The 11,038-nt window shown below is 40.4% G+C and overlaps 2 protein-coding genes across 5 annotated transcripts in view; both read left to right on the top strand.

The window, feature by feature from the left end:
* LOC135334430 (uncharacterized) overlaps positions 1-100 on the top strand; it is an 81,348-nt gene extending 81,248 nt beyond the window's left edge. The window contains exon 21 of the mRNA XM_064529589.1: positions 1-100. Within this exon, the coding sequence (XP_064385659.1) occupies positions 1-12 (12 nt within the window). The 3' untranslated portion in view covers positions 13-100.
* Positions 101-3,940: 3,840 nt separating this feature from the next.
* Positions 3,941-10,430, top strand: LOC135337098 (uncharacterized). 4 transcript variants are annotated; one of them, XM_064533017.1, is made up of 7 exons: positions 3,947-4,100; positions 4,482-5,504; positions 5,600-5,695; positions 5,783-5,877; positions 6,652-6,787; positions 6,877-7,031; positions 7,159-10,430. In XM_064533017.1, exons 5-7 carry the CDS (start codon positions 6,776-6,778, stop codon positions 7,319-7,321), a joined length of 330 nt encoding a protein of 109 aa, XP_064389087.1. In that variant the 5' UTR covers positions 3,947-4,100; positions 4,482-5,504; positions 5,600-5,695; positions 5,783-5,877; positions 6,652-6,775; the 3' UTR covers positions 7,322-10,430. The 4 variants fall into 4 exon arrangements, with proteins under 4 accessions (XP_064389096.1, XP_064389087.1, XP_064389072.1 ...); XM_064533026.1 differs by having other exon boundaries at positions 3,941-4,082; positions 4,482-5,695; XM_064533002.1 differs by having other exon boundaries at positions 4,482-5,695.
* Positions 10,431-11,038: the final 608 nt, after the last annotated feature.

Genomic DNA, 11,038 nt, shown 5'->3' on the forward strand with positions numbered 1-11,038 from the left:
TTGACCCAGTAGCGATGTGTGATACTAGTAACAGCTGTGACCAATCATGTGTGAGATTATCCGGAGTGGAAACATGCGGGTGTCTCCCTGGTTACGAATTGGCGTCCAATGGGATGAATTGCACAAGTACGTCTAGTAAAGCTTTTGAAGCACTCTATGCTTCGGGAACAGATGGGTATAGTAGTGTATAAACGAAGCCATTAAAATGTCCATTGTATCGACCTATTTTTGGGGAATGGTCTTTAATTCATAATTATGAGTCTTTACTTCGTCGTATAATGAATAAGACTTTAAGCTTATGAATTGTCCCCATCTCTCACAGATATCAACGAGTGTCAGGAGAATCCGTGTGAGCAGATCTGCACTGACTTGGAGGGAAGTTACGAATGCTCGTGTCGTGAGGGATACCAGCTGTTGCCTGGAGGGAGGTGTACCGGTGAGGGGGTAGCCGTATCATTTCCAGTAATAATAAACTATTCAATCTAGTTATCCTCAGTGGCGTAGCCACATGGGTGCAGAGGGTGCTCCAGCACCCCCCTCTGGCCTCAGACTCTGCTCCACAAGTTCCTTAGCTAAGCTAGTAGCTGATATGAGAGAACTAGAGCTCAACTCAAAACTCCACCTCCAACTAGCTAGCTCCACCTCCAAATATTCAGTGCACATGTGCAAAGGCGCCATGTGGGCTGAGCAGGTCCCCCACAGAGTTGCACTGACTGTTCAGCAGCTATCGCCATCATCATCATATCACTCTTTGAGTACTTTTCAGTTGAGCCCAGTTCACAGAGCAGCACAGCAACCTGCTAATTCACAAGCAGAATCTGGTTAGCAGCTGTATGATTTAATTGTCACAACTCAAAACAATGCATTTTATAGGACATCTTCAGATGAAGATGTGGCTTAACCACCAGTACCCTCAAAGCAGCAGTACCCTCATTTCTTTAGCCAGATTGCGTTAGAATCAATCTCAGAGCATGTAACAAAATTTTTTTTCTGGGGCACATTTTGCACCGCCAGTACAGGTAATTCAGACAATCAGCACCCCCCTCTCTCAAATCCTGGCTACGCCCCTGATCCTATAAGCAGGTCACCCTGTATATATATAGTATAGCCAGCCAGGTTTATAAGCCAGTGAGAGCTAGATTGTTGTGCAATAAAAAAATTGTACATTTGTATTCTGAGTATGATCGATGCTACTCAGATGTATGAACGATGTAATTGTGGCTCAATATCTCTCTCCATTTACAGATATCAACGAGTGTTTGGTGGCAGCTTTGGACATATTTGCGACTGACCTTTGTAAACCCTCCATGTTCTGTGTGAATGTTGAGGGTAACTACAGTTGCGAGTGTCTGGCTGGTACACTACTAGTGGAGGGAGTGTGTGAAGCTGGTAAGTACTAGCTATAGCTTTAATTAGCTGCATAGTGAAAACCTTGTATTATGTTGAGTTTGACCCAATTATAAGCATGTGCAATAGTTGGCGCTTCTACGATTGTAGTTACAGCACTTAAAGTAGGAAGTGGGTCGTTATGTGGGCAGTTATGTGGGCGGTTATATGGGCGGTTGTGTGGGCGGTTATGGGCGGTTATGGGCGTTTCGACGATGAACTACATGACTGTATACATCTACACATACACACATAAACACACATATCAGAGGATGTGCTAACCACCACTGCTGCACCACCAGTGACGACTGTGACGACTGTACCTGATGATACTGACACTATTCCGACTGACGCTATTCCTAATGCCGTTGTCGTAGAGATCAACGGATTCACTCCTTCCACGGTAACAATTACACAAATTAATTCCTCATCCTCCAAACATGGTGTCTATGCCTTGGTTTTGCACGAGCAGTGAGGTATAATTATATGCATGGGGTAGTGTGCCTGTGTGTGTTTAATAGCTATATAAACGTTTTGATAATACCGAGTCTTATCTCTCTCCATGCAGTTCACTCCTGAGAATCAGAGGCGCTTCAAAGAAGCCACAGCAGATGCTGTCAATGCTTACTGTGAGGACAAGGAGTGTCTGGTAGCATACCCTCAGGCAAGAGCAAGGTGAATTTTAGATTCGTAGAACAGCTATAGAGGTACTAAGCTAGAGGTGTTGATCATTGTTTTGGTATAAAAAGCCCCTGTGAATGAACCAAATCAACAATTTTGTTACCCTTAATTTGCAATCTGTATAGTACTCCGTAAAGATCTTGTGTCGTATACCATTGGTTTCTGCAATTTAAATATAGCGAAGTGACTTTTATAGTGCTGCGGTCACGTGGTATAAATCAGATATGTCACAACCTACTCGAAGGATATGCACCCCATTATCCTCCTCCTAGGTGTGGTATGTATATCCTATACATAACTACATGTACGTACCTTGTTGTTAGTGTAGTTGATATAATGATGTCATATCTATGTTTAGACTTACCGCTAATTTAGTCTGGAACATTCTAGAACTTTCTTGTATGTCATTGTGACCATGTGCATAAAAGTCAGTCCATGATATCTTTCTAAATTTTGTCAATCTGAGAACTTGCTCTATCTAGTTAATTAAGTCACATTGCAAGCTTTGCTAACACGTATGACTGCATGTATAGCGAGTTATTTTAGTATGTCACATATTGTATACATAGATAGAGCATCACCCGAAAATTATAGCTGTGAAATTATTGGTAGTTCATATGAAAATTTGGAGAATGAAATGTTCCTCTCTATACGGTTTCTTTACCTTCCTTCCTCCTCCCACACTCCACACACATGCACACACTCTTGTCTCAGGAGGAACACTCTCACGGCTGACAATCTCTACATTGCTGACATCACTAGCACTGGAGAGTCTAGAGTCAGCTTCAGCTTGTACGCTCGTTTAGATGGTGGCACCATCAGCGGTAGTGCCTTGGCAACGGCTGTACTGGTAAGAGTCTCTGCAATTAAGTGCTACTGCATGCATAAATTGTGCAACTCCTCTATATCATTATGTGGGTGCATTTGTCATAATCTATCCCCAGGATCACCGTGACGAGTACGCAGCCCTAGGCTTTGATGTGGCTAGTGTACAGCTGCCTACGGAATCAACCACCATTCTAACAACCAACCAGATCATTGGTATAGCGGTGGGAGGTGGTCTTGGAATCCTAATACTGGTCCTTATTCTCATTACTATCACATGGTGAGGCTCAGGGATGTAGATATTCTCCCCCGGTATTCTATATAGATCTAGCATTGTGATGCCTTAATTAATTGGCTTGTGCATGCTATAAAACGTTAATCAACACAAGTATGCGCAATACAATAGTATAATAGGCTTATCATAGTAGCTGCAGTGTATGCATATGGAAACCATGCAATGATGGATGATCCTCCAGTAGCAAATTCAGAAACCAATTTCTGACTTTTCGAAAGCAAGTCCAAAGCTTTCTCTTCCACTCTCTCATATTTTCCCTTTGCAGGGTTTGTGTCAAGTTCCGATCAAAGCAACCTATTATTGGAGGAGATCTCATGTATGCTAGCCCTAATTTTGACATGAAGCCTGTACCCCACGAGGGCCTCGAAGAACAAGCCGTGGGACTAGAGTCTGAGGAGAAGGAAGGGGATCTCAACTATGAGAGATATAAGATCATTTAATAAACCGTTCGCAAAAATAATTATTTAGTGACTATTATAATACATATAGATTCGCTGCTGAATTGTTTTGTTTTGAGGGTCCAGTAAATATAGTAGATTTTAGCTGCTGAACATTATTTTACTTTAATATAATGTGTTGTGCATATAATTATACGTAAAACTATAATATCATTTATGTTTGCTGCTGAGTCAAAGTGTCAAAAACATTTTGGTGAACTAAATATGCACAGAAAGGTTGCATGTGAACTCTGACAACAACATGACCATGATTTAGTTAACCACCTTTACACACCTATAATAATTTGGGGGTTGGGCTTGTAGCCTGCTTGTATCAATACCCCCTTGCCAAGTGTAAAAATAGCTCACTCAAGACCATTCTCTTACAAAGAAGTTTCTTATAGCTGTGGCTCTGTTGGTTGTTGGACTCTCCCCTGGCCCAGGCTTCAGCCAGACCAGTGAGGCACCAACTGATGGTAGATCACTTTAATAACTGAAGTATAGACATGATAAGAGGGTTTTGTCTTTATGAGCCACTTAAATCAGTTGAACAACAAGTCACGTTAACACGCTAGCAAAGTGTTGCAATGGGCAAATGGTCCCTATAAGTAGTATATGCATGCAATTAGCAATATGTAGGGTATAACCAACAAGTATAGGTTATAACGAACGCTCTCTGGCTACGCCCCTCAAGTTCGAGTTGTATTAGCTGTATACATCCTCTTATGATTGATTATTTTATCAATTTTGATAGTGTATGCGTGGGGACCATTTGAAAACTTCGTAGGATAATTATAAACAAAATAATGTAAATGATATAGCACTGTCTGAATATTGTGTCTTCTTTCCTTTATTAGTAGGATCTGTATCAGTTAACAGAGTGGAGTTCTCCTATACCTACAGTGGTGTCAACATCAACATCTACTTTAACAACTTGTTAGAGAATCCATTTTTCGGCGATTACTACTCCTACTCTTACTACAACCCCGGCTTGCCGTCGGATGTGTCTGATGATGTACCATGCATTTTGAACCAATTTGTTTTCAGAAATACACTCACAAATGAAATCTTCCAGGCAGAATACCTGGGTACTTGCAATTCCTACGATATCAACCATATTCGGATTAAGATGAATCCTATAGTATAGAGATTTTCTCAGGCTAGTTGTGAAGGATTTTATTGATACCAACTCTACTACGCCCTTGGGCTTGGAAATGTACACTGCAGATATACTTGGAGCTCCGTTCAACCTTCGAATAGAACCAGATAACGCCATTGAGTTTGACTTGAGATTGGACTTGAGGTTCAATGTTAGGATTAGAGAACTTGACTATTGGACTGATGAGGGGATTCTTCTGATTTATTTCAATGCTTTAATTGACATTGTGACTGTCAATGCCAGCAAGCTTTCACTCACACTCTCTCCCTATTACAGTCAGGATGTAAGCAATACTGTTAGCATTACTGGTGGTGAAATACTGAACTAGTCGTCTGGCTTAACATCATCTGTGGCTATCAAACTGACTTCTAGTGATCAAGATCTTGTTGTCAGCAGAGGAATATGGGCTAATGGCAGTTCAATTTACAACAGTTTCATTGTCTTAGAATCAGGATTTGCTGTTGCGTATTTTGGAGCAGAGGTTTCTCTCACCACTCCCTATTTAGTCACTAATATCCGGAGAGCCCCCACAGGTGGTTTTAATAGATCTATATGTGCCACACGTATATAGTTTGATGATAACACAAGTTGGCTATAGATCAATTATCAGCTATAACGTGCAAAGATTAAACGTGGCTTCCGGTAAGCGGTCAACGAAACGCTTTTATAGACGCCATTCCATGAAATTTAAGTGCCACGAAAATGTTGCTCTATATATACGGTAAGTTCATGTCATGTAAGTAGCTATATGATGTACAAGTATATACCTACACACATGTACACATGCACACGCACATGCACACACATATTCGCTAGCCACCACTGCTGCACCATCAGTTATGACTGCATGTACCTGATTACGCTATTCCTAATGTCGTTGTCGTGGAGATCAACGGATTCACTCTTTCCACGGTAACAATTACAACTAACTAAATTAATCCATCATCTCCTATGCGTGCATGGTGTTTAAAATGATAATACTGAGTCCTTTCCCTCCAGTTCACTCTAGAGAATCAGAGGCGTTTCAGAGAAGCCACAGCAGATGCTGTCAATGCTTACTGTGAGGACAAGGAGTGTCTGGTAGCAAGAACAAGGTGAATTAATTCATGTATAATAATACCACACACAGAAGAAATATCAAGAGAATAATACCTTTATTCCACAAATTTGACTTGACAATAATTATTAGTGTCTCACTGATGACCTATACTTTATTACACAGGCACACATGCACTCACAAGATGAATTGGTTTATTCATATATCTATATATATTATCTACCGTATATCTTCTAATTTATCGGACAGCAAAAAATAATTATTTTGGATATTGTCCGGGTATAATTGGAACAGACTTTTATAGAGCATGCGAAGTGTCCGGAATAATTAGAACAAGCAAGCAGCTGCATGCGAGCTAGCTAAGTTTAATAGAACAGGGTACAACTGAATAGTTGCACTAGCTATCTAAAACTAGCTACTCAAAGCTATCTAACTGCAGCACTCTAAGTCTTACTTGCCGTCTATGAATGGTAACTCAACTTTTCAAGGTATTGTCCGGATATTTAGAACAAATGTAATATTAAAGTATTGGAGTGTCCGTTGTATTAGAAAAAGGAAAATTGCCCAAAAGAGTGTCCAGGTAATTAGAAGTGTCCGATAAATTAGAAGATATACGGTACATGTATAATAATGTACAGAAGAAGCAAAGTGGTTACTGAATACTGTATAGCGAGTAATTTTCTAAAATTCGTTCAACTAGAAAACGGTGATTTTTGGGAGTAAAAATGTCATTGCCTGCACAATAAACCACGCCTCAGCTTGCCTTCAACACACATGCACATACACATAATAATTATACGCACATGCTCAGGAGGAGCACTCTCACGGCTGACAACCTCTACATTGCTGACATCACTAGCACTGGAGAGTCTAGTGTCAGCTTCAGCTTGTATGCTCGTGTGGGTAGTGGCATCCTCAGTGGCAGTGCCTTGGCAATGGCTGTACTGGTGAGAGTCTCTCCTTGCTATAATATAAGCTGCAATTGCATGCATGGGTGCATTTGTCATAATAATCTAAACCTCCCTCCCCTATATAGGATCATCGTGACGAGTACGCAGCCCTAGGTTTTAATGTGGTGCCTACGGAATCAACCACTCCCATTCTGACAACCAGTCAGATTATTGGTATAGCGGTGGGAGGTGGTCTTGGACTGATCCTAATACTGGTCGTTCTTCTGCTTACTATCACATGGTAAGGCTGCTCCTACGTATATATTTTTAATAAGCATGTATAGATGAGATGATCAGTTAAAAGAAAACTAAAGTTCAGATCACCAGTTTTGTGTGTCCACTCTCCCATATAATATTTTCCCTTGCAGTTGTTGTGTGAAGCATCGATCAGGACAACCCAAGAAAGGAGGAGACCTCACCAATGCTGGAACTAGCCTTGACCTGAAGCCAGTACCTTATGAGGGCCTCAAAGAACAAACCGTGGGACTAGAGTCTGAGGAGAAGGAAAGAGATGTCGACTATGAGAGATAATTAAGTAAACCGCTAACAACAACTTATACCACACTTACGTCACCACAAATTGATCTCATTGGTCAACAGCTGTAGGATATATAGAATATTAGCATACAGCCCCAGGCATGCACAGTTTTCAAGTTGTTTTTTAGTTTTTTCATTTGTTCAAGAAAGTAAGCAAAGAGAAAAGAGCCATGCTTGACGGTACTAAGACTCAAAGCGACGGCAGAAACACGGAAGGTGCTCTCCAACAAGATGGCTAAGCTTCCATGGGCCCATGGGCGCGGTTTAGATACATTTTATCCAAGAAGAGCGTGCAACTCCAGTAAGGGACGTCGAATGGTCAACGCTTGGACCAAGGAAGCTCTTGAGCATCTGTAGGAGTCAACATGTTGCTCAACTAGCTCTTTGACGGCTGCAAAATCCGGCATAGTCTTGTTCTTTTTTGCAGTCTGCATCGTGATTGAATTGTTGCTAGGGGGAGGTCCTTTTATAGTGCTGCGGTCACGTGGTATAAGTCAGATATGCCACACCTACTCGGAGGATATACACCCAATATATCCTCCGCTACCGTGGTTACATACCCCTCGGCTTCGCCTCGGAGTAACCACGGTAGCGGAGGATATATGAGTGCATATCCTCCTCTTAGGTGTGGTATATCCTATACATGTTTGTGTATGTTTTAAGTATGTAGCTGGTGAACTTTTATATAGGATTTATGCCAAATAATTATCCCATTGTATGCCTTGGAGGTATATGAACGGTAACCCGCTGGCCGCGGCACGGCCTCAGGTTAATTAGGTACCTAACCCACTTAGAGTATCCTTATCAATGTTTATTGTGCACATTGCACTTATACCACACTGCTTTCAACTTCTGCACTGATGACTGATGACTGATGGGTGACGTCGTATTCTCAAGCATGCATATAGCAGTATAGAGCTGCACTCAGATGATATATGCACTCTGTATATCCGCTACGCCTCGGAGTAACCACAGGAGGATATAATTGTGGGTGCATAATTATTTCCTCCTCGTAGGTGCATGTGCATGATATAATTATATCCTATATATACAACATTAATCAGCCAACAAACCTTAAATTAAGGCCAGTGGCGTCGATTTGTAGGCTATTAAGTAGAGATGACTTAATATCCAAGCTGCACTATAATTATGTAGATATAGCCTTATACTCTTTTAAACTAGAGCCCCCCCCCAAGAAATTGAGAAATTGCTTCCTATACTCCACTGGTGGCTATGAGATATGCTATATAGCTGGAGAATTCTAAAGAGGGGCAATCCTTTAAGGGCTGACTGTCTTAAATATTGTATGATGTTCTCTTCTCCGTGTCTGACTATATAATTATACGCTGAACTGAACATGAAGCTCCCTCCAAGCTGATATAGGTGATCAATAGCTGTAACTTTAACTGTGGTAGAGTAAGTAGCCGAACTCTGTCAGAGATCCAAGAGATGATGTGTAACACGAGCTATATTTGTGATTACGCAACTTAGTTTTTCTCGTCCTGCATGAGTGCGCATGTTGTCCCACTAAAACGAAACGGTATTCAATAATATATATAGCCTTATAGGCATAACATCTAACCTAACTCTATTATAAACCTAACCCTAACCCTAACCATAGCCCTAATCTTCTTTCGTTGTAGTAACACATATGACCCCATGCACACGGGGCATAATTATACATATACAACTGCAAGGTTCAGACCACAATAGACACATGATAGGTTCAGACCACAATAGACACATGATACCACACATGTACTTGTACTTTATGTAACATGCAGATCCTCTTTGATCTTTTAAATATACATATAACTGCATGCAATGCTCAGACACAATAGAAATCTATACATGTGTGTTAATAATTCTTTTTTAAGAAAAGGTAATTCAGCACTGGCTGGCTGCAGTGTCTGAGTGGCTGTGGAATGTGTTGTTGTTTCCCCTTGCAGGATGTTCAATATACACATGCATCAGTATACGTACATAATACTTTGGATTCAATTGAAGTGTATACCTTTTATTGCTAACATCAGCATGCATCTTTCTAAAGTTATACTTCTTTCTTTATAAACGTTTCATTTGAATGAACATAATTATAACGTATGACGCTTTAATTTCAAGGAACTAAAATTATATTTTCGAGGTTCAAATGATCACACTTTTACAGTATTTACAATACATGCAGGAAGTAAATAATGCCTAAAATTTCGTCCAACCAACTGCTGCTGACTGCCAATTTCCCTCCCGTCATCTACGTGTATTTGGCAATGTGACTGATGACAAGTTAAGAGTGTGACTGACGTGGTATTGGTGGATAGACTGCCGGGCCACTCTACTGCCTACCCCAATATATTATAACCATGTTGAAACTCGATTGCGGATATTTCTCTCGTATTTATGGCAACTGATGAGATGAGCTGGATGCTGGGTATATTATAATTCATGGCTTAGTGTTATACCTGGTGCATTTGGAGGGCAGTAAATTGAGCAACGTAGAGTATGTATTATGCATGACTTCAATAAGGGGTCACTATTTTTGGTTGTACAGGAATGTGATTTATGCTTGTGAGAATAATGGCAACTGCACACTGGACAGGAGCTAGTGGAGGGCCGGAGTCAGTGAGAGTGTATACTATCATCTCTATGAATCTGTGTATGCAAAGTAGTTATTAGTGCATGTGCCACAAGCTGTTTATATATAGATTTGATGTTGATGTTTACTATAGACTCTATATAATTATATACTCCCTAATTGTGGCATTCACATTGAGGAACTATATATTTTGGGGGTGTGGCTTGTATTTCTATTATATAAACAGCTCTAGCTATTTAACCTCTCCTCTCCAGCGACCAAACCTGTGCACACAATAATTATACAGTGATAAAGTTTCCACTATAATTATAGAGGCTCGGCTTTCTTATTCCTGGTATATATACATTAATGTGAGAAATATTGATCAATAATTCCCCTTGGGGTCTGTATCATAGCAACAGGGTGGGGTTTAACTACCATAAACCCCAGCCCTGGAGCACATTCCTCATAAACTCCCTTGCCTTGAGGGCGCACTGCATGATTTTATACTATAAAATTATAAAATTATAATAATTTGTGTAGGCCGGGGAATGATTGGTGCATAGTCGTTTATAATAATTATAACAGCAAAAAATTGTTATAGTAGGCAATCGCTTAGCGATGAAAACATCAACCGTTGTCGGCTCTATATAAGGTCTGGCAAAACATAAGTGGATAGTTTACCTAACATATGCATGCATGATCTGACGTTGTATTGAAACACGCTGTTTTGTACCCATTTGAGCTAGGGTACCTTTTTGGTTAGGGATGATTGATGGAACTCAAGCAAATTCGTCAGCTAAAGTCTATATACTTGTTTTACACATGCATGCATTGCTATGTCTATAACATTAGAATACTTGTACTTATACTTGCAGAGATAAACGATGCTATATACATTTTTACATTTTCACCTAAACGGTTTCCCACTAATAACTATACACTTTCTCTACCAGTGATCAAGACCATGCAGTGGGTGTTTACAGTGACACCAAGAAGTAATGTGGAGGGTAGTCTCAATGGAACCCCCAGCAGTGACACCAATAAGCTTGTCTCTAGTGAAAGTCGGACTTCTTTTGAAGTGGTTATTCCAACTATGTTGCTAGCCTTTCTACACAATTGTTATCATACAGTAATGG

This window comes from Halichondria panicea, chromosome 1 (assembly GCF_963675165.1).
Source record: "Halichondria panicea chromosome 1, odHalPani1.1, whole genome shotgun sequence".
Taxonomy (NCBI): Eukaryota; Metazoa; Porifera; class Demospongiae; order Suberitida; family Halichondriidae; genus Halichondria; species Halichondria panicea.

Coding starts and splice junctions, on each gene's coding strand:
- LOC135337098 (XM_064533026.1), top strand. Junction 7,032..7,158: donor CTTCTGCTTACTATCACATG/GTAAGGCTGCTC, acceptor TTTCCCTTGCAG/TTGTTGTGTGAAGCATCGAT.